The 23,848-nt window shown below is 42.4% G+C and overlaps 1 protein-coding gene across 8 annotated transcripts in view; it reads left to right on the top strand.

Moving 5' to 3' along the window:
• kif1b (kinesin family member 1B) overlaps window positions 1-23,416 on the top strand; it is a 101,283-nt gene extending 77,867 nt beyond the window's left edge. For all 8 annotated transcript variants that reach the window (XM_014145801.3, XM_082962099.1, XM_014145800.3 and 5 more), the window contains 22 exons: window positions 702-820; window positions 1,371-1,456; window positions 1,759-1,888; window positions 3,390-3,549; window positions 6,240-6,330; window positions 6,447-6,565; window positions 7,030-7,085; window positions 9,240-9,348; window positions 9,479-9,545; window positions 9,754-9,838; window positions 10,170-10,275; window positions 13,392-13,506; window positions 13,953-14,086; window positions 14,541-14,602; window positions 14,986-15,131; window positions 15,379-15,645; window positions 17,334-17,405; window positions 17,552-17,673; window positions 18,153-18,305; window positions 18,630-18,822; window positions 19,058-19,176; window positions 19,638-23,416. In XM_014145801.3, coding sequence (XP_014001276.1) covers window positions 702-820; window positions 1,371-1,456; window positions 1,759-1,888; window positions 3,390-3,549; window positions 6,240-6,330; window positions 6,447-6,565; window positions 7,030-7,085; window positions 9,240-9,348; window positions 9,479-9,545; window positions 9,754-9,838; window positions 10,170-10,275; window positions 13,392-13,506; window positions 13,953-14,086; window positions 14,541-14,602; window positions 14,986-15,131; window positions 15,379-15,645; window positions 17,334-17,405; window positions 17,552-17,673; window positions 18,153-18,305; window positions 18,630-18,822; window positions 19,058-19,176; window positions 19,638-19,680 — 2,554 coding nt within the window. In that variant the 3' untranslated portion in view covers window positions 19,681-23,416. The remainder of the gene's footprint in view (window positions 1-701; window positions 821-1,370; window positions 1,457-1,758; window positions 1,889-3,389; window positions 3,550-6,239; window positions 6,331-6,446; window positions 6,566-7,029; window positions 7,086-9,239; window positions 9,349-9,478; window positions 9,546-9,753; window positions 9,839-10,169; window positions 10,276-13,391; window positions 13,507-13,952; window positions 14,087-14,540; window positions 14,603-14,985; window positions 15,132-15,378; window positions 15,646-17,333; window positions 17,406-17,551; window positions 17,674-18,152; window positions 18,306-18,629; window positions 18,823-19,057; window positions 19,177-19,637) is intronic.
• The last annotated feature ends 432 nt before the right edge of the window (window positions 23,417-23,848 follow it).

The following is a 23,848-nucleotide window of genomic DNA, read 5'->3' as shown; positions in this document are numbered from 1 at the left end:
GTGCACTACTTGTGACCAGAGCCCTATGTAGGAAATAGGATGCCATTTGGAACATGGACTCAATCACTTCAGTGATCATCTGATGAGTGTAACTAAAAGTGTGCCTCTCGCCCTTGCACGAATGTCAATTGAATCATTGCTATGAGTCATAGTGATTGGTTATTGGCTCATTAGATCTCATATTACACCCCTTCCATGTGACTAGGATGTATTGTCACGCCGCAGATGGCTCAAGCTTAACTTCTTTAGGGCCTGCTCTACTGTCATTGAGTCATGGTCAAATTCATTTAAATACCTATTAATTCACTAAGGGTTAAATCCTAACTTCCGCTTCAGTAAAATGTTCACTTAGTTTCGTTTCTTGACTTCAGTGGATGTTAGGAATGCCTCTAAAAGACACTTGAAGAGCTACTTGCATAAGGACTCCATAACATTGTATATTTATAACCCATAGATACTGCACTCAGTAAGCACGTATACGTGCTTACTGAGTGCTGTATGTTATGTGCTATGAACGTGTTATAAACCCTTTAACTAAATGTTACCGCATTCAAATTAAGAAAGTAATAAAATATCCGCTTGGCCTTTTTTATTGACTTAAATAGAAGTTAATTTGACCAAGCCTTGTGAGGCAAAAGCAGACCCCAATAGGGGCTTGTAGGGTCAGATCCTCACCTCTCTCCCCCCTCCTTCCCCCATAGAGCCTTTGTGTACCTGAGCAACCTGCTCTACCCCGTGCCCCTGGTCCATCGTGTCGCCATAGTGACGGAGAAGGGCGATGTGCGTGGTTTCCTGCGTGTCGGTGTCCAAGCCATCGCTGGTGCGTACTGCTCCATCTCTCTCTCTTTCTCTCTACACACACCCTCTTTGACAAGACTCAGACCTGGGCCTGTATTTACAAAGCGTCTCAGAGGAGGAGTGCTGATCTAGGATTAGGTCCCCCTGTCCATTATCTAAATGGCAAACTTATCCTAGATCAGCACTCCTACTCTGATACTCATTGTGAATTCAATTAGTATGTTATATACTGTCACATAATTGTCCAATCCTGTTCCTTGAGTATGTATCCAGGTAGAATGTAACAGAATGTGTGTACAGAATGCGACAAGGCACCCTAATCACAGAACACATTCACTAAAACCACAACAAAACAATTTTATACAAGAAAATACCAGATCTAACTCTACAATGAATCAGAATGACTGGAAGACATGTTGAAAGGCCCTCGGTTTTCTAGCGACCTGAGAGAGAATTCTGAGTCGACTGCTTTGTGCTCTTTGAAGAGACGAGTCTGCTCTTGTCAACACACCACGTTAATAACTGGGACTGACGAACGCGATGACAATGACTTTTAAAATGTGTCTTTGTAGCCGACGAGGAGGCCCCAGACTACGGGTCAGGAGTGAGACAGTCGGGAACTGCCAAGATATCCTTTGACGACGAGTACTTCAAAAAGGTAAGGCCACGTCAGACAAACTCTTTTTTTTTTTTGAAACGTTATGGCCGATTTCCCTGGACTCAAAAGCATGTTCAATGGGGATTCTCCATTGAAAGTGCTTTTTAGTCTAGGACTAGGCTTAATCTTGTCTACATTCCATACACCTCCCAATAAACGTGTCTTTTAATCAGCAACATTTTCCCAGTGTTTTTTTTTTCTTCAAATGTTCACTATCAAAGCAGCTATATGCTAATATCTCACTCCCTCTGTCTTTCTCTCTCTCTCCCTCTTTCTCTCTCTCGCTCCCTCCCTCCCATCAGAATGACTTTCCTTCCACAGTCATGACCCACTCTGGCCTTTCTCTTGAGGAGCTGCGCTTCGTGGAGGGCCAGGGTCAGAGTTCAGAGATCATCACCCCCTCCGAGGAGCAGAACAGAATCAATGACATGGGTAAGGAAGGAGAGACCGGCGCAGCTCCAAGACCCTCTCATAAGTATTAGGCCTACATCTTGCCGGCCAATGGCTTGAATTGAGTGGGAATTAATAGTGGTAGACAGTGTTGTCCCTAAATTATTTTCTCGTTGGGGCTCTGCAAAGGCACCCAAATTAACATCCAGGGCCTCTTAAAGCAACATTTTCAACCAAATGTTTGTAGGCGGGGGAGGGTGGATGGCGTCCTGCCTCTACAATGATGGCACACTGGTGGCAGATATTCTTATTGAAGATGGAGGATGAATTGAAATAGGTTGATACAAGAGTTGGAAAATGCCTTCAGTCATAAAAATCAAATAGATTTAAATTACTAAAGGTCATGGGGCAGCAGGTAGCCTAGTGGTTAGAGCGTTGGGCCAGTAACCGAAAGGTTGCTAGATCAAATCCCCAAGCTGACAAGGTAAAAATCACTCTACTTCTTGGTCAAATAGCCCTTACACAGCCTGGATGTGTGTTTTGTCTGTCTGCCCCTGAACAAGGCAGTTAACCCACTGTTCCTAGGCCGTCATTGTAAATAAAAATGTGTTCTTAACTGACTTGCCTAGTTAAATAAAAAATACATTTTGGCTAATGTGAAACTCTGAGTGTAAAGTGACATCTGGTTGGTGCAGTCATATTTAGTTTCCCTGTGAAGGAATTTACAATCGTCCACATAAGCCATTTGATAGAAAAACATAATAAACTTTGACCATAAACCTTCCTTTCATTGTGCACTTTATTGAGCTGTTGAACTGTAAATAAAGAGGGAAGGAGGACAGGGAGAGCGAAAAATATGGAGGAAAGTAGAGAGAGTTGGTCTAGCAGTTAAAGCCGCTGTCTCTGGCACATGTATGGTCCCCCTGCCCGCGTTGAATAGAATCACGGCCCTACCAGCCTTTTCACCTCTGCATCTACCCACATCCCCTTTCCCCTTATACCAGTCTCTATCAATAAAACACTAAAATCCTGGCCTCCCGAGTGGTGCAGCAGTTTAAGGCACTGCATCGCAGTGCTTGAGGCGTCACTACAGCCCGTGGTTCGATCCCAGTAGGCCGTGATCGGGAGACCCATGAGGCGGCACACAATTGGCCCAGCGTCGTACGGGTTAGGGGAGTGTTTGGCCGGCCGGAATGTCCTTGTCCCACCGCGTTCTAATGACTCCTTGTGGCGAGGCGGACGCATGCAAGCTGACCTCGGTCGCCAGTTGGACGGCGTTTCCTCCGACACATTGGTGCGGATGGCTTACAGGTTAAGCGAGCAGTGTGTCAAGAAGCATGGCTCTAGATCTTCGCCTCCCAAGTCCATAGGGGATTTGCAGCGATGGGACAAGACTGTAACTACCAATTGGATATCATGAAATTGGGGGAAAAGTAAATGTAAGGAAATTGAGGATAACACACAACATTTTACATTGTGTTCATCCTGGTATGTATCTGTCCGCTGCATGTTTTAACCCTTTGCTGTGGGTGTTTTGTGACAGACCTGAAGCTGGTTCAGGGGAACTTGGTTGACCCTAAGCTTAGTCGCGAAGAAGGACTGGCCGGCCAACTGGAGGTGGGCAGTATCTTTACCTTCCGTGTGACCGTGCTCCAAGCCAGCGGCATTCTCCCGGAGTATGCCGACATCTTCTGCCAGTTCAAGTGAGTTGGTCGGCTGTTATCAGATCTGTCCTCAGATCAACCTCACAGGCCCCGGGGGGACACGCACACCCTCCGGGGCCTGTGAGGTTGATCTGAAGACAGATAGATATAGATATATAACCGTTCAAAAGTTTGGGGCCACTTAGAAATGTCCTTGTTTTTGAAAGAAAAGCAAATTTTTTGGTCCATAAAATAACATCAAATTTATCAGGAATACAGTATAGACGTTGTTAATTTTGTAAATGACTATTGTAGCTGGAAACGGCTGTTTTTAATGGAATATCTACATAGCCGTACAGAGGCCCATTATCAGCACCATTGAGTTAAAATGGCACATTGTGTTAGCTAATCCAAGTTTATCATTTTAAAAGGCTAATTGATCATTAGTAAACCCTTTTGCAATTATGTTAGCAGAGCTGAAACTGTTCTGATTAAAGAAGCAATAAAACTGGCCTTTAGACTAGTTGAGTATCTGGAGCATCAGCATTTGAGGGTTCAATTACAGGCTCAAAATGTCCATAAACAAATACATTTCTTCTGAAACTCGTCAGTCTATTCTTGTTCTGAGAAATGAAAAATATTCCCTTTACAAAACAGCGCAAACTGGCTCTAACCAGAATAGAATGAGGAGTGGGAGACCCCGGTGCACAACTGAGCAAGAGGACAAGTACATTAGTGTCTAGTTTGAGAAACACAGATGCCTCACAAGTCCTCAACTGGCAGCTTCATTAAATAGTACCCACAAAACATCAGTCTCAACGTCAACAGTGAAGAGGCAACTCCGGGATGCTGGCCTTCTAGGCAAGAGTTGCAAAGAAAAGAACATATCTCAGACTGGCCAATAAAAATAAAAGATTAAGATGGGCAAAAGAACACTGACACTGGACAGAGGAACTGCCTAGAAGGCCAGCATCCCAGAGTTGCCTCTTCACTGTTGAAGAGCACTGTTCTGTGAAGGGAGTAGTACACAGCGTTGTACAAGATCTTAAGTTTCTTGGCAATTTCTCGAATGGAATAGCCTTCATTTCTCAGGACAACAGTAGACTGTCAAGTCTTTGAGTCAATTGAAGGTGTACCTGTGGATGTAATTCAAGGCCTACCTTCAAACTCAGTGCCTCTTTACTTTTGATTTTCCCATGATGTCAAGCAATCAGCCAAGACCTCAGAAAATTGTAGACCTCCAAGTCTGGTTAATCTTTGGGAGCAATTTCTAAATGCCTGAAGGTACCACGTTCATCTGTACAAACAATGGTATACAAGTATAAACACCATGGGACCACGCAGCCGTCATACCGCTCAGGAAGGAGAGGCGTTCTGTCTCCTAGAGATGAACGTACTTTGGTGTGAAAAGTGCAAATCAATCCCAGAACAACACAAAGGACCTTGTGAAGATGCTGGAGGAAACAGGTACAAAAGTATCTATATCCACAGTAAAACAAGTCCTATATCAACATAACCTGAAAGGCCGCTCAGCAAGGAAGAAGCCACTGCTCCAAAACCGCCAGTAAAAAAAGCCAGACTACAGTTTTTAACTGCACATGGGGACAAAGTTTGTACTTTTTGGAGACGTCCTCTGGTCTGATGAAACAAAAATAGAACTGTTTGTCCATAATGACCATCATTATGTTTGGAGGAAAAAGGGGGACGCTTGCAAGCCACCGTCCCAACCGTGAAGCACGGGGGTGGCAGCATCATGTTGTGAGGTGCTTTCCTGCAGGAGGGAATGGTGTACTTCACAAAATAGATGGCATCATGAGGTAGGAAAATTATGTGGATATATTGAAGCAACATCTCAAGACATCAGTCAGGAAGTTAAAGCTTGATCGCAAATGGGTCTTCCAAATGGACAATGAATCAAAGCATACTTACAAAGTTGTGGCAAAATGGCTTAAGGACAACAAAATCAAGGTATTGGAGTGGCCATCACAAAGCCCTGACCTCAATCCTATAGAAAATGTGTGGGCAGAACTGAAAAAGCACGTGCGAGCAAGGAGGCCTACAAACCTGACTCAGTTACACCAGCTCTATTATTCTGACATTTCACATTCTTAAAATAAAGTGGTGATCCTAACTGACCTAAGACATGGACTTTTTACTAGGATTAAATGTCAGGAATTGTGAAACTGAGTTTGAATGTATTTGGGGAAGGTATATGTAAATTCCGACGTCAACTGTAGATATTCCATAAAATCAGCTTATTCCAGCTACAATATTAATTTACAACATTAACAATGTCTCCACTGTATTTTGATTAATTTGATGTTATTTTAATGGACAAAGAATGTGCTTTTCTTTCAAAAACAAGGACATTTCTAAGTGACCCAAAACTTTTGAAGCGTGCGTGCGTGCGTGCGTGCGTGTGTGGAACAGAAGTACCGATGACACTTAAGGCCGACAGGTACAATGGTTTAATTCTTGTTATAAGCATGTATGAGCCTTTATGATGTCTTATTATAATATGTTATAAGGCTTATATGTGATATGTAACTAATTCCAAATGGCTGTTATTTAGTCAGGATCGTTATGAGAGGATGATAATAAGACCTTATCAGGGTAGGGTGTTAAATACAAGTCATAACAACAGTATCATACCTGTCGCTTTTCATTTGTATCGACCTTTTAGTAACACTTTACTTAAATGTACAGTATTGTTATTTGTAATAATCACGCATCATCTGTTGGCTCCTCAGTTTCCTCCATCGTCACGACGAAGCCTTCTCCACAGAGCCTCTGAAGAACACTGGGAAAGGAACTCCTCTGGGCTTCTATCACGTCCAGAATGTGAGTGCACACACATGCACAACGCACGTACACAGCACACAAACGTCTCACATACACAAAGGTATAGAAATATGACCCAAAGCTGATTCATTTTCCCATTCCCTCCTGTTGTGTAGATTTCAGTGGAGGTGACTGAGTCGTTCATTGAGTACATCAAGACCAAGCCCATCGTGTTTGAGGTGTTTGGTCACTACCAGCAGCACCCTCTGCACCTGCACGGTCAGGACCTCATAAGGTAGGTTGATTGGTCACCTGCACACATACGGTATGCTCCAGGGTGAAGTTTTCCCTAGATACAGATCCAAGATCAGCTTCCCCTCCCCCAATCCTATAGGAGAAAATGCTACACTGATCCAAGATCAGGATCTAGGAGCTACATCATGCCACACCCCCACATACCTTTATTAATGATTCATTGGTAATGATGGGTTGTCTAGTAGTAAAGTAAAGCCCGCACTCTCAACTGTCCATTTGTTAACAAGGTCTTTTGCTACTGTAGTACTACATAATTGTTTTCCAGACCAGCACACCATGATTTGTTGTCTCTCTAATTAACATTAGCCAGAATGTCTTAAGGCTCACATCCAGCACATTAAAAACATCACATTAAAAGCTCAAGTAATGACATTAAAAACAAAAACATACAAAAAGCAATTAAATTTTAAATACTAAATGTGTAATCTTTTTGTTTGTTTTTAGTCCTCCTCAGGCTGCCAGGAAGTACTACCCTATTCCAATGCCCCTGTCTAAGCCAGGTAAGGATTCTACAGATACAGTATCGTGAACAGCATTGCAGAAAATCTTGCCGTCCCTTTATCCAATGAATTTTTTTTAAATCGCCACCACACTGTGTATCCAGTCACAACTGCATGTCTCATATCTTCCCCTCTTCTTTCCTTTTTTTTGACATTTTGTTTTCTGACCCATTTCCTTGTCACTACTCACCCACACCCTCTATGTCCTTCCCGTTCGACTAAATCCATATCCATCTCTCTCTCATTCTCTTTCCCGAACTCTCTTCCACTCACCCACTTTTTCTTACTCCCTCTCTCTTCCATTCACTCCCACCCCTACGCCATATGACCAACCCCCCCACCCCGTCTCAGACCACGCCCGTAAAATAGAGTTGATTCGTTATCTGATGACTGGCTCCGTGCCCGGCCAGGTGCTGGACACACTGTCCGAGCATGCCAATGCCCTAGCATCCACGGCAGTGGCCAGCCTGGAGGACGGGGCTGACCAGCTCTCTCACTTCCCCTTCCTTCCCATGCCCACCAGCCCCGTGCTGACTGTACCCAGACACCATGGTTGGTACAGCGGACATTAGAACCGTGAGAGTAGTTAGCTGGGAGTAGCAGCAGTCTGCGCTGTACTATTAGCCTGGTCCCAGATCTGTTTGTGCTGCATCGACAACGACCGTCGGCGAGTTGACTATATACACACAAACAGATGTGGAATCAGGCTACTCTACTGTAGCCCTGTGCTGTGCTTTTGTTTTGTCTTCTGGCTGTAGTTGGCATAGGCCGGTGTGGTTCAGTGGTGTGGTGCATCCTAGTTTTGTCTGGCCCAGTTCTAGTTCTAGTCCTAGTCCCCTCCATTGTCTCTCACATACCAACCAGCCACATACCTTTTAGGGCTGGGAATTACCATGGACCTCACAATCAATATGATATCATCACCATACTTAAAGAACCAATAGTCTGGACACACCTCATTCCAGGCTTTTTATTTAGTTTTAGTTTTTTTCTACATAGTAGCATAATAGTGAAGACATCAACATTATGAAAAAACACATAGAATCCTGTAGTAACCAAAGAAGTGATCAACAAATCAAACTATATTTGAGATTTTTCAATATAGCCACACTTTTCCTTGATTACAGCTTTGCACACTCTTAGCATTCTCTCTCAACATATTGCTCACTATGTGTCTGCTGCAGAGAGACGAGACAGCATGAGAACACAGGCCTAAAGCTGTTTGGGCTTCAGTTCCATTACCTAAACACACACAAACAGAAAAATGTATGTTTCCTTTTAACCATCTCTGACATTGTTGAGTGAATAGTTGAATAGCAAATCTCTATCTGCTGTAGAAAAATTGTTAAAAGCGAAGGAGGTAAATCAAATGTTATTAGTCATATGCGCCGAAATACAGCAGGTGTAGACCTTACAGTGAATTACTTACGAGCCCATAACCAACAATGCAGTTTTTAAAAATACGGATAAGAAATAAAAGTAACAAGTAATTAAAGAGCAGCAGTAAAATAACAATAGCGAGACTATATACAGGGGGGGGGGGGTACCGGTACAGAGTCAATGTGCGGGGGCACCGGTTAGTTGAGGTAATATGTACATGTAGGTGGAGTTATAATCGTGATGTGTTATAATTTGTGATTTGCCTTTGGACAGGCTGTGTTCTAGTGTCACTCCTTGATAGTATTTAAATGGAGATTGCCATGTTCCCGGCTTAATTAAATTGTAGTGGATTTAGAATTGGACAGTTGTTTTGTACCTTGTGAATTAAGCCCTTCGAGTACAGTGAGGAGTATTGATTAGTGAATGTTTACAGGCTTATAATAACACATTAGCGTGTTACAGCAGTTTCCGCATGTCATCGTCACTATCCGTTTAACCATTGTTTTACGTACACCACAGCTCCAAGACAAATCTGAGTTTATAATAGTAGGACACGTCCTGTACATGCATGATTATCATCCCCTGTTCATATTCATTTTTTCAAGAAATCCAGAATTCATGTTTCTCTCGAGTTTATTTCAGCAGCCCCCTCTGTTACCACATGCTATTGAGATTGTCTAATGGGTTTGTGTGCGCGTCTCACTCGCTCTCTCTCTCTCTCTCTCTCTCTCTCTGTCGCTGTCTCGGTCTCTGTGTGTGTGTGTTTCCCCCCAGTACCAGCCACCAAGCTCAACACCATCAGCAAGTCCAACCTGGGCCAGTGTGTGAGCAAGTACGACCTGCTGGTGTGGTTCGAGATCAGCGAACTGGAGCCCACCGGAGAGTGAGTGTCCAAGTCTGCGCTCACTCACGGTCGCATGCACACGAGCATACACACATGCGGACGCATGCACATACAAACACAGGGGTTTGGCTGTTCCAGACTTATGTTTGTCCCTGGCTTCTTTCCGTAGGTACATACCAGCTGTGGTGGATCACAGTGGAGGACTGCCCTGCCATGGAACCTACCTACTGCATCAGGTACAGTACAGTGACCCCTCAGGGCCCATATTCATAAAGCGTCTCACAGTAGAAGTGCTGATCTGGAATCAGTTTTGCCTTTTTGATCATAATTCATAATATTACATGATTTGACTGTTTATGATGGTATCGCTGTTGATATTGACATGTTCAGTCATTGTGTCTGGGCTACTGTGATACTGACTGATACTGTTTCCTTGTGCTGCAGGGGATTCAGCGGCGGATCACCGTCACCCTCATCCACGAGAAGGGCAGCGAGCTCCACTGGAAGGACGTGCGTGAGCTGGTTGTTGGTGAGTGCTTCAAAATAAAGGCAATACACTATCCAACTGAATTAATTTTATTTGAGAAATATAAAATACATATGGATTTGCCTCAGCTATGTTAGCACACAAATACACAACTGGCCTACCCAAGGACATTGGTTCCAGATAATTGAAAAGCGGCAACTATTTTAAATTGTCTAAATAAACAAAGAAAAGCTAATCATTAAAAAAAAATCAAGTCACTTCATGAACTGACTGATTTGAATGAAATTTGACTCAAACCCCAGTGTCTGACGACGTTACCGGAGAGACAGGGCTTCATCATCATGAGAACATCCTGTGTTGCTTGTTTCCTCAGGTCGGATCAGGAACAAGCCAGAGGTGGACGACTCGGCAGCAGATGCTGTCCTGTCCCTCAACATCATCTCGGCCAAAAATATCAAATCATCCCACAACGCTAACAGGTACGCCAGTACTGCCCTACCAAGCAAAAAGGCAGTAACTGCTCATTTGGTCTAAAATGAGTTAATGTAATTTTTGCTACATTAAATACATACTTAATCATGTGGACAAGTATCCTGCCTGTATTGTGTTTTGGAGAAAATGGGGGTCATGTTAGCAGTAACTACATAAAGGTACTGTGAAACCAAGAAAAAATAAAAGCCATTTTTCTCAGTTCCACGCTATGGTGCTACACTGCCCTACCAAGCCTTTTTGCTTGGTAGGGCAGTGTAGAACCATCAAATTGCGCTAGCTCCCCAATTGAATGCCTAGGTTTTAGCTCATGGTGTGCAGGAGGGTGCAGGCATACAGGCATAGAAGATAATCATACGGTATAAGAATATTATGTCTTTGGATGGATTATATGAATTTTCTTAAAGGGTTGGTTTCCCAGATACAGATGAGGCCTATTCCTGGACTAAGAAGTATTTTCAATGGAGATTCTCAAGTAAAAGTGCCTTTGTAATCCAAAACTAGACTCTGTGTCCGGGAAACCAGACTATAGGGTATTTTATTTAGTAGTCTAGGAATCCTAATTATACATGATTATCTTTGTTGTACTGCATAGTGAAATATGGTAATGATATTGAATTGGCATGCATGTTGCCTGTGAGAAGTAGAAACACAATACCCGTTTTGTTATTCATAACAGAATAACTGTCCAAATTGAAAGGAATCGTCACTGTCTTCCTGGCTAGAAGAGACAGCAGAATGGCCCATTTCAGTGTTTGCGTTTTTCAGCTCTGACATTGGATGTATGTACACATACATCGTTGCATGTGGGCAATCACATTCATTTCCAGTGCTAACATTCTGCTCTCTTTTTTGATTTACTTCATTGTTTCTGTTGCTTGACTCTCTGCTTTCTCTCTTTTGTTTTTTTTCTCCTGCTGCGGCTGGACTCTTGATTTTGCTCAGGCTTTGTCTTGATAAGGATATTGCTAGGTACCAGCAACCAAGGAACATAAAGCGTCTTCTCTGAAATAAGCTTTATGGTTCTCTTTGGCTTTTTATAGACATTGGGGCGAATCCTATCTTGCAATTAAGTCATAATTGTCACTTAGTCATGCATTGATTTCAATGGGAAGTTAGGATTTGCCCCTTAGCCTGTAGTAATAACTCTTAATTTGTGTTCTCTTGTCTTACACCTTTTGATATCACTCCCATTGGTTAATATCCTTCTAGCCAGTACAAACCTATTAGCTTGGAAATGTTCTTTTCTAGAGCTCTTTGATTGCGCTCATTTGTCAATTCATCACATTGTGAAACGAGGAGGGTTTCGTCCTTTTATCATCCTATTATCACGGCTATCATAGCCTATTATTCACCCTTTTGTTAACTGAGGCTTTTCTGACTTCGGAGAAGGTCACACTGCTAAGTCCCTTTGTCTTGCACAAAAGCAATAGGAATCTAAAGACGAATTACTGTAAAACATGCTATCCCATGGCTTAGTGGTGACTTCGGTATCGCTCCATATGCAAGTTTAGCTACTAGCTATTAAACGTCCTTGTAGCATGCTCTACTAATCTACTAAACCTGCGTAGTGTCTGTCAGCCATGGTGAGTCCTAGAGGGATGAGGGCAGGGTCAGGCGAGCTAAAGGTGAGGTAGTGCCCCCTGGTGGTTAGAGACAATTTGTACATAAGTAGTGAAAAATACACCTTCCGCTACTTTCATTGCAAACCATTGGTCTGTTGCTCATTGACGGACCCCAACAAAGTCAATGGATCAAAATGTAATTTCCCCATGGGGAAAACAAGTATAAAAAAAAAACATGACACAGTCGTCACAAACGAGTAGGCGCAGCACAGATTTACACTGACATTTAAGTAATTTAGCCGTTATCTTATTCAGAGCGTCTTGCAATCAGAGCCATTCGTTTTTTTTTTTAATCAACCGCACAATCAGACTGTGAAGATTGTGACATTTCAAGAGTAGAACACAATGGAATGAACCCTTCTGTATATGAGGTGTCCTCACTCCCAAGGGTGTATGCATCCCAAATGGCACCCTATTCCCTGTTTAGTGCACTACTTTTGACCATACTTAATTTCCCTTCATAATAATTCAATTGGCCCTTATCTATAAAAAGCTTAAGCACTCAAAGCTCTTGACAAGCTTTTCACACTTGTTGTAGCGTGACACCTGCTCAAAGCGTGCGTGCTGTTCAGGTCTCACCTCCGTGTGTTTCCTCACACCTAGTCGTCACCAGGACCGCGTGTGTAGCGCGGTAGCAGTGCTTGCCCTTCCACAACCATAGTTCAGGGATTAATTGGTGTGTCATATAATGCTTAGAATCCAGTATTATCCCCTCTTCAATTCGTCCATTTTAATACAGCTTTATTTTCCCCTCAAACAGTTAGAAAAAGCAAGTTAGGTTACAAATATTAACATTTGTAACGTATCGCTGGGCTCTATTTTCTACTCTAGTATATGTTTTGGTAACAGTTGGGGGAAGAAAGCAGTAGATAGCACTGACATTTACTTCAGTTACTCCCCATGGCTACTTATTAACTTAGTTACAGCTAGGCTACTTCCTATAATATGTGTCTGGTTGTGTCCACATGCCATACAGACCTTTGTCTATTACGAAATGATGTTCTGGTAGCATTTGCAAAGTCTTTCAAAATACTACTAGCAATATCATAGCAATAGTTGATGTGCAATATGGTTGCCTAAATTGACCCCAACCCCAGTGATTTTTCTCTAACCTTCAGTGAGTAGATTACGCGGCTACATCAGGCTATATTATGAACTGTTGGTTGCTTACTCTCACACCTCTATTGTGATATAAAGGAGAGAACCTTGGAGGAACCACAACCAGCCTCATTGTGACACTGAACAGCCATTTTAGAAATGTCCCACACAGTTGAAATGATCCACCAGGGTGCGTCCAAAATGGCAGCTATTACCTATACAGTGCACTACTTTTAGCCAGAGCCACAGACACCCTATTGCCTATAATACACTACTTCTAGTGCACAAAAGTAGTGTGCTTTACAGGAAATAGGTTGTCATTTCAGACATAGCCTCAGTCTGTAAACGTGGAGACACTGACCTCTTTCATCTTTTCCTCTCAGGACCTTCTACAGATTCGAGGCTGTGTGGGACAGCTCTCTGCACAACTCCCTTCTGCTCAACCGAGTCACTCCCTACGGAGAGAAGATCTTCATGACCCTGTCTGCATACCTGGAGGTCAGCCCTGTCTGCCATTTTGATTTTACTGTAGCCACCAACCTAGGGAATCCTGTCTCAATAATGAATTGGTATTGTGTAATTGTGTATTAATAAAACATAATCTACCGTCTCTAGGCCTACTGCTTAGGATTTAGGGATTTTATTTGCCGATGACAATTATCATCAATGAAATACGTAAAATGATATCTATAATTGATAAATGTCAAGGGCACTTGTAGGTAAATCAAACTTATAAACATGTACTACTACAATACAGATATTCTTATTCGGCTGTACTTAAAAGGGCTGCATACATGTAAATAAGGATGTATTGTGAATAAGGATGTATAACAGCCCCATAAGCACTATATACAGTAGTGTTACAGTATCCACTCCAGTCATTTACAGTGCTCTGCACTGAGGAGCTTGAGCGCTAACATGCTAACCGTTTCTCCACTCCACAGCTCGACCACTGCATTCAGCCTGCCATTATTACCAAAGACATCTGCATGGTCTTCTACTCCCGAGACGCCAAGATCTCCCCTCCCCGCTCCCTGAGGAACCTCTTTGGAAGCGGCTACTCCAAGACCCCTGACTGGTAAGGCATCTGACAGTCATTTTGTGTCCACCTTCTGTATGACTCATAGACAGCTGTCAGATATCTCTGTTGACAAATAAGCAGCTGTCAGCCATTTTGTGTCCATTCTTTATATGACTCGTAGACAGCTGTCAGATATCTCTGTTGAAAAATAAGCAGCTGTCCACCCTTTATCACTCCAGTAGAGGCTGCTGAGGGGAAGACGGCTCATAATAATGGCTGGAACGGAGCAATAGAATGGTATCAAATACCATTCCAACAATTCTGCTCCAGCCATTACCACGAGCCTGTCCTCCCCAATTAAGGTGCCACCAACCTCCTGTGTATGACTAATACACAGCTGTCGGTTATCTATGTTGACAAATAATCAGCTATCAGCCATTTTGTGTTCAGCCTTAAGATACGACCTTGATGAACAACACCCTAATATAGCCTCTTGTGTTCCGTATTACAGCAACAGAGTGACTGGCATCTATGAGCTGAGCTTGTGCAAGATGTCTGACACAGGAAGCCCAGGTTAGTGCAATCTCTCTCTCGAAACACTGTTGGTATTGGGATAAAAGCACAGTTAGCCTTATCTATGAACCCAACTTAATAGCACAGAGGATAGCTAAAATATACCCCCCAAACATACTCCTCTCCACTCCCCTGTTCTCTATAGCGCTTGTGTGTGCGTGGTATAAGTCCAGACAAACAGTTGTGTATTGATATAAGTTGTGTATTGATATAACAGCCACCCTCAGAGGTAGTGACGTTTCAACCTTCGTATGTCTTAATCAGAGCTGGTTTAAATTCATGACAGGGTCCAAGCTGTCTGCATGCTCTCTCTCTCTATATATCCCTGTCTCTCTCCCCCCTTCCACTCTATACTGACAAGTGCATGTTTGTTTGCTACTCAGGTATGCAGCGGAGGAGGAGGAAGATTCTGGACACTTCTGTGGCCTACGTCCGGGGAGAGGAGAACCTGGCTGGCTGGAGGCCCAGAGGAGACAGCCTCATCTTGGAGCACCAATGGGAGCTGGAGAAAATGGAGCAGCTGCATGAGGTGACTGGGCACTATGAGAACGTTGAGGGCAAAGGAAAGCCTGAAATGGCAACAACAACAAAAACCTATAGTGCACTAATTTAGACCAGAGCCATATTCCCTATATAATGGATTATTTTTGCTAGAGCCCTATGTCCTGTATAAGGCATTACGTTTGACCAAAGCCCTCTTCCCTGTATAGTGCACAATTTGGATCAAATTAATTTCAAACTCTCTCACGCTTCGTTCCTTTTCCTTCCCCCTCCAGGTGGAGAAGACGCGTCACCTGCTGCTGCTGAGAGAGAAGCTGGTGGAGACTGCTCCAGCTACAGGCCCTGGGGGGCCCACCAGCAAGTCCCTGAGCGAGTCACTGTCCCCTAGCATGAGCAGCGGCACCCTGAGCACCTCCACCTCCATCTCTTCCCAGATCTCCAGCACCACCTTCGAGAGTGCAATCACACCCAGCGAGAGCAGTGGCTACGACTCAGCTGACATCGAGAGCCTGGTGGACCGCGAGAAGGAGCTGGCCACCAAGGTGAGGGAGGAGAAAGCAAAGATCATTTTAAAAATGGGCTGAAACTGGGAGGGATTAACCTGAACTTGTCCAATAAGAAACACTTGTTTTCAGTAGGTACGGTTTGTTACGGTGTGCACTAATAAATACACCCCAGGGTTATATTCATTAGGGCATGCAACGGAAAATGTTTGAAGGAAAACGGAAATTAGTTTCTTAAGTCCAAGTAGTCTCTCTGTTTCAGTCCATTTTCTTTTGTTTGATTACTAATGAATATGACCCTGTTTTAATGGTTTACAAACTGTATCTGCTAAAGTTGTACTGCACATTGTCCCCAACAAAGAAATGAGAATGGGGTGGGGTGTTCCAGAAAGCAGGGTCAATGAGTTGGCCAGCTAACTGACCTAAATACAGTGCATTCGGAAAGTATTCAGACCCCTTGACTTTTTCAACATTTTGTTACGTTGCAGCCTTATTCTAAAATTGATTCATTTGTGTTTCTCTCTTATCAATCTATACAGAATACCCCACAATGCCACAGCAAAAACAGATTTTTTGAAAATGTATTAAAAATAAAAAACATAAATATCACATTTACATAAGTATTCAGACCCTTTACTCAGTACTTTGTTGAGGCATCTTTAGCAGCGATTATAGCTTCAAGTGTTCTTGGGTATGACGCTACAATCTTGGCACACCTGTATTTGGGGAGTTTCTCCCATTCCTCTCTGCAGATCCCCTCAAGCTCTTTCAGGTTGGATGGGGAGTGTTGCTGCACAGCTATGTTCAGGTCTTTCCAGAAATGCTCGATCAGGTTCAAGTCCGGCCTCTTGCTGGGCCACTCAAGGACATTCAGAGACTTGTCCCAATGCCAATCCTGCATTGTCTTGGCTGTGTGCTTAGGGTCGTTGTCCTGTTGGAAGGTGAACTTTCACCCCAGTCTGAGGTCCTGAGCGCTCTGGAGCAGGTTTTCATCAAGGATATCTCTGTACTTTGCTCCGTTCATCGACACAATCCTGTATCGGAGCTCTATAAACAATTCCTTCGACCTCATGGCTTGGTTTTTGCTCTGACATTCAATGTCAACTGTGGGACCTTATATAGACAGGAGTGTGCCTTTCCAAATCATGTCCAAACAATTGAATTTACCACAGGTGGACTCCAATCAAGTTGTAGAAACATCTCAAGGATGATCAATAGAAACAGGATGCACATGAGCTCAATTTCGAGTCTCATAGCAAAGGGTCTAAATACATATGTAAATAAGGTTTTTCTGGGGTTTTTATTTGCAAAACCTGTTTTTGCTTTGTCATTAAAGGGGTATTGTGTGTAGATTGATTAGGAAAAAAATATTTTATACATTTTAGAATAAGGCTGTAACGTAACAAAATGTGGAAAAAGTCAAGGGGTCTGAATACTTTCCGATTGCACAATATTTGGAAATATAAGCTTGAAGTTGCCCCAATATAATTGTCTTAACAACCAATAATGAACCAGAGTTATAGCCTGCTTTCTCGAGCAGCCCACTGGTTTGTTGTGAATTTCAGCCCAGCGCTGGAATAACTCATAGTAGAAAACTGTATTGTCCCTCAAGGGGAAATTGGTTTTGCTGCAGAATCATATCCATAAAGTCAACAACAAACATTTCACAACGAATAGGACACAATGTACACAACATAACATTCACCATATTATCTGTTGTCCTGTAGTGCCTTCGCCTTCTGACCCACACTTTCAACAGTGAATACAACCAGGTGTGCAACAGCATCAGTGACTGCAAGGTGAGATACAGTAAAGGTGGATAACAAGCTGCAATGCCTTAACAGAACAACATGACATTGTCTGCCAACTAAGTTTCACCAAATCAGTGTTGTTACTACTGTCTTAATCTCCCTTCCTTGTTTCCTCTCTCTCGCTCTCTCTCAAGCTGTCAGACATCTCCCCCATGGGCCGTGACCCGTCGGTGACCAGCTTCAGCAGTGCCACCCTCACCCCCTCCTCCACCTGCCCCTCTCTGGCCGACTCCCGCTGTAGCTCCGTGGATCAGAAGTAAGACTCTATTATAGTAGACTCCATTATAGTAGAATCCAGTAGACTATAGTAGAATACATATAGTGGACTCCATTATAGTACAATATAGTAGACTATAGTAGAATACATATAGTGGAATCCAGTAGACTATAGTAGAATACATATAGTGGACTCCATTTGAAATGAACACACCTCCCATTCTAAATGACATCCAGTATTGACCACTCTGTATAATAACACTTGAGCTTCATCAACCTGGTATACACTTTTGTGCATAATTGAGGGAGTGGCACTTTAAGCCTCCTATATACTGTTACAGCCATTTAAAACGGTCATAAGAAATAGGCTAAATATTCATGTCCGAGCCACAGGTTTGTATACTATATTCTGGGACACACCCTACAGTTAAAATGTTTATGAAGTGCTTCTGAATATGTGATAGTTTTGAATATTTAATTCTTAGTAGCATCAGACTGACACTCTTCATTGTTTCCCAGGACCCCAGAGGCCAATTCTCGCGCCTCCAGCCCCTCCTGCTCGGACTATGAGAACTTCCCCATGGTGCCCACCCTGGAGACGTCTTATCTGGCTCGAGCCGGCAAAAACGAGTTCCTCAACCTGGTGCCCGACATCGAGGAGATGAGACCAGGGTAACTGCTATGTCCTCGTCCCCTCGTGTTAGCAGTGGGCATGATGATGACGATGACTTCATTGTTTTTTAATCATACGGCATGCCAGTATGCATTACACACAGATAGACAGCACGTCACAAACGTTCCATACATAATGCGTTAGACACAGACATACAGTATTCACGCAGACAACCATATATCACAATACATTTACAAAGAGTATAGGCTTGGTGAGTGGCTAGACTAACTCCTATTGTTAACACTGCATGTTCGAGTGGTTGTCGTAGTTTCATAGCTAAAAACCAATGAACCGAACTGAGCCCCTGTTCTCTCCCACCACAGGTCTGTGGTGTCCAAGAAGGGTTTCCTGAGCTTCATGGAGCCGCGGTCCAACTCGTGGGTGAAGCACTTTGTGGTGGTGCGCCGGCCCTACGTGTTTATCTACAACAACGACAAGGACCCGGTGGAGAGGGGAGTGCTCAACCTGTCCACTGCCCAGGTGGAATACAGCGAGGACCAGCAGGCCATGCTCAAGGTGGGCCCACATGCATGTGCGCACACAAACACAAACGAATTTCACCTGTTTGGCATGTACAGGCATTTTAATGGGTCAACACTATACCCACGCACGATGTGGAGTTTTAGGAGTAGAACAGGATTGATACGAGCTCTTCAGGTTGAACGACAATGGCACATAATGCCCTTACATGTGTAAATGGCTTGCCACAAGGGTAACTAACTTCCTCGTGTGTTATTTGAATCCTCTGTAGACACCCAACACATTCGCTGTGTGCACAAAGCACAGAGGGATCCTGCTCCAGGCCAACAATGACAAAGACATGAACGACTGGCTATACGCCTTCAACCCGCTTCTAGCGGGAACAATAAGGTACTGTACACAGTCCCCTAACTAGAAATACAACATTGTGAGCTATTTAGTACCCGTTTCCTTGTACCCAGTTCATGCTTAGTCCTGGAGTAAAAACAACATTCTCCATGGAGAATGTCCATATAAAAGTGCATTTAAGTCCAGGCTTGATTTGGGTCCAAGAAACCAGCCCTTAGTGATTTAAGCATTACCATTGAATATAACCCAAAGAAGACTACTGAGAGTACTGATGTTGATAAGGCTCTGATGCTACCCATAGAGAAATTATTTCATTTTCTATAATTGTTTATTTTGATATACCTTTGCCAGTAAAATAAAGTATAGCTTCTTGCTTTAGTGTACGTTTACAACATTTTTCCAGTGCTCTAATCTACAATTTTTTTAGCCCAGTACCCAACTTGGTGGGATATATACGTATGCTGTTTTTTGCTTACAGTTGTTGTTTTTCCTTCAACTCACAGGTCCAAGTTGGCGAGAAGGCGCTCTGGTCTGCTGAAGAACTGATAGTTTGTCTGTGTGCAGGAAAACATGGCTCCTATTCTTCAGACTAGCCTTGGAACACACACCAAGTGTTAACACTTATTAACCATTGTGATTCTTGACGGTTTTCTCTTGTATGTAGACTTGTGGCTTAAGTCTCCTCTCAAGCAACTAAAAGTTTCAGTTCCTGAAAATCTGCTTACCCCCCCCTATCCAACCCTCCAACACCCCCAACTCTCCCCCCTCTCTATTTCCCTCTCCCAGCCTCTCGTGTTTTCGTTTGGGATTCGTTTTCGTGTTTTGTTTTGCTTTGTCGTCATTACCCCTCCCTGACCCCTCTAACTAGTAGCATGTCGTAATAGTCTACTTGTATGTGCACGATTCTTCAGAAACAGGTTCTGACCACTCTCTTTCAGTTTACTAATTGTCTGTAAAGATTGTCTTTATCAGTGTTAGCTGTCTATCAAGAATATTTTATTTTATGCGCCTGCATGACAACAGCAGCATTCCTCAGGAGAAGACCAGGTTTGCTTATTTTACACACCAAAAAAAATCACAAATATGACAGTTAAAAAACTACTGGGAAACAAAAAAGATGAGGAACTACATGAGAAATATCTGTTTATGCTCTCCAACAGAAAGCACCGCTGGTTCAAGAACTATTGCTGCTAGGGAAAACAGGTTTTCAGTCTACGAGACTTTGCGTTGGGCCTCTGCCCCTCTTAAAGTATAATCTAGCCCTCATACACCCCCCACTCCCCTGAATTTTTGTGTGAAATATCGAATGGGAAAACAACAATTGTTGGTAAAGATTGCCATTTTCAGTTAGACATTACTGCAGCATTGGAGAAACACTATTGTTATCCACGTGGTATCCATGTCCCACTGTTTTGACCTCTGTATACACAAATCCACCCCAAATTTAAGCATTGCTCTCTGTCTACCTGCAAGGACTTTCAAAGCGATTTGGCGTTAGGAGTATGACATTAGAAATACAACTTGCGAAATAAACACGATTCAGTAATGAAAATATTAAATTGGACTATTCCCATGAAAATACATTACTGAACACCCCTCTACTCTTTTGCCAGTTCAGCTGTCCTTGATATCTCAATCACTGAATAGATAGATAATTAGAGCAGGAATATACCAAGTCACCGATAGAGGGAGGAGGAGGGGGGACAGTACTGTGAGGAGAATGTCATTTGTACATAATGTTCCAGGATCCTTGTGCTAGTCGCCTCTCATTAAGGATTTAAAAGACATTCCTCTTAGAATTTGTTAGTCTTACTCTTAGTGCTTTTCCTACACTGCTCTATGTAGGTTCATGGCTATTCGGCTCACATAGCCACACTGGACCTCAGCATTTATTCAGTGTTTTATCATCGCATCCTTGTGTAACAACTAAAGACATAACACAGTGCAAACGAAGGAACCAAGGGAACTAAGTAGGGTTGAATAGCCTTGACCCCCTTGATAGTTATTTGGTGAAGGTTGTAGTGTGTTGCCTTGCAGAAATAGACCAGGTGATAGCCTGTATCTGGTCCATTCACTCTCATGAAAACCATCAGGTACTGTGTTTCTTCGGGTGAAATGGTGAACGAACAGGGTGGGGGATTTCCCACAGAATCCCATACATTTTGCTTTTGTTATTCTTTCTTGAATCTAAACCTAATTAACTCAGCTAACTACTCATAAGTTATTTTTTTATTAGCACTGTTGATTATTTTATACTATGCGGTCATTCCATAATGGATTTTGATATGAAATAATGGAAGAAATGCGAAAGGAGTGAAGTTTTATCCAGCTATGTTTTAACATTATTTTGCACATTTACATATAACTATAGCAAGACTATAGAGCAGACCAGACATATTCAAGCCAAGATTGATTGAATCTTAGCGCCGGCAGTAAATACGAGGTCTTCTAACGTAAGTATTGATAAGAAAGTGACGGTTGATGGGTTACCACCCAGCTAACACAGAACGTATCACAACCTAAAAAAACAAAAGTTCCCGTAATATTCTGGGAACCAAAAATGTGTTAGCTGGGCAGTGTGCATGATGATGTGTTGAGTATCTCTGAGACTGCTAATGTTTACTAACTATAGACCACTGTCTGGGCTCAAAGGGATAGAATATGCTCTGATGCTTTTTTCTGATATTATTTCTGGAAATATTTGTTCTGCTCGTCACGATAGGTCAACTGCGGCCACACGTTTTAGGTCACTCCAAATTATTATGAAGTGACATTAAAATGGGGGCTCTGTCTCTACATTTGGTTGCTTTGTACTGTACGTATGTAAAGAATGGAATATTCAGAGGGCTACGAGATGGCTCTGGCCAACCAACCAGTAGTTACATTTGCCCTCGGCACGCTGAAAAGATGAGTTGAAGTTTGAGTGTGTAGAGACAGTGACAATTGTGGACAACCCTCTGTGTTTGGGGCTTCATAAAGTTATTGCTAAAATTAGGACGACATCATTTTTCAGTTTGGAAATTCATCGACAACATTTTCTCAGAACATATGAAAATCGCTGAAAGACATTCTGCCCTCAGGTCAACCAACCTATAGCAGGGCAGATAGAAAAACCTTTGGCTCGTTGTTGGATTGTTACTTTAAGAGCTGCAGAAATGGTTCTCCATGTCAGGGTATCCGTACTGAAAAATGATCAGTTGTAGGAGGACAAGCTTTCCTCAACCTCCAAGATTACAGAGCAGCCTCTATGCACTGATCAAAAGCAAAGTTTACCTCCCATTAACTTCACTGTATTGAATAATGACATGTATGAGCTAATATTAACATATTGATATGATTACCTGTCAAAGCAAAGATTTCCACTTGGCAACTAATCTATATGATAGATATTATTATGGATTGTTTCATCTGTATTTATCGTTTTGCAATGTATATATTAGTTTGCAGCTCTTTGCACAGAATAATAAAAGGTATAACTAACTGATCAAATAAAGTCTGCTCAATTTCAGTTGTTTCACTACAAATGAACCAAATGATGGCGTGCAGCATTTGCAAGCGGAGGCAGTTTGAAGAGAAAGTTGAATGTACTATCAGGATGTTGCTGTGTATTATTTCCATTATCAAAAAGGAACTAAAATGGTAACCCATTTGAGCCCAGTTGTAGGGAGATGGGTCACTTTAGTGCTTCCTTTTAGAAAGTAGTCTGAAATAAGTTTGCTTTTGAACTTAAACCATAGAAGTGATAGCTAGCCATCTAGAATGTTGCAGTTGCGCTTTTTGTTATTTCTTGTTTGTTTTTCTAATATCAGGGAGTATATTAAGAAGTAGCTATTGTTGTTAGGCATCCAAAATTACAGTATACCATTGTTTCTCAAGATGTCTTCACCTCAACGCTTTCCCATGCTGCCTTTAAAACAAAACTAGCCATGATATTTTGCATCTTCCCCACTGACCCCAGTCAGAAGACTTATTTGTTTTTAACTGACATTCCTTCTGATTTGTTCACAAAAATGACAAACCACGACATTATCACTGTACATTATTTGTCAGATTGGCTTCATTTTCATACTTATTTTGTAAATATCTGTGTTGTATGGGGCTTGAATTAAAATGTAAATATGTTTCCTGTATTTGTAATAATCATAATCCATTCGCTGTATAGCCTAGATGTGTCATGCAGATGTTCTAATTCTGTGTATGGTAATCTTGCACCATTGAGCTGTTTAGTGAATGAGGTAACAATAAAAGTACAACAACCCGTGCATAAGCAGAATAAATGAAACCTGTTTGTCTCATCCTTTATCATGCTACTGACTGGGGTAATTTTGACCCCAGAGGCCTTTTTTTAATCATATTTCAAAGGTTGTTTATTCAACATGTTTTTCATGACTTTGTTAATCAACTTGATTAATCTCACTCATTATTTAGTGTTTCTGTATCAATATGGACTTAATCAAATACAAATCCTTTGGGGTAATTTTAACCCCAGCCAAAACAGTATCCTGTCTATATTAATTTGATAAATATGACCTTTTATTTGAATCTGGGTTTCTCTGGTGACCTAATACCATGTTATCCATACCATCAGAGGGTGAAGGGGATCTGTAGGCCTCTTTTGACCAGATACACGGATCATCTGCAGAGATACAGCCCCTTATTTACAGTACCAGCCAATGATTATAACTGTCCTATACCAGGTATGACTGAACAAAAT

This window comes from Salmo salar, chromosome 15 (assembly GCF_965601325.2).
Source record: "Salmo salar chromosome 15, fSalSal1, whole genome shotgun sequence".
NCBI classification, from domain to species: domain Eukaryota; kingdom Metazoa; phylum Chordata; class Actinopteri; order Salmoniformes; family Salmonidae; genus Salmo; species Salmo salar.
The sequence above is the reverse complement of the archived record's forward strand: the minus strand, read 5'-3'. Positions and strand labels throughout refer to the sequence as shown.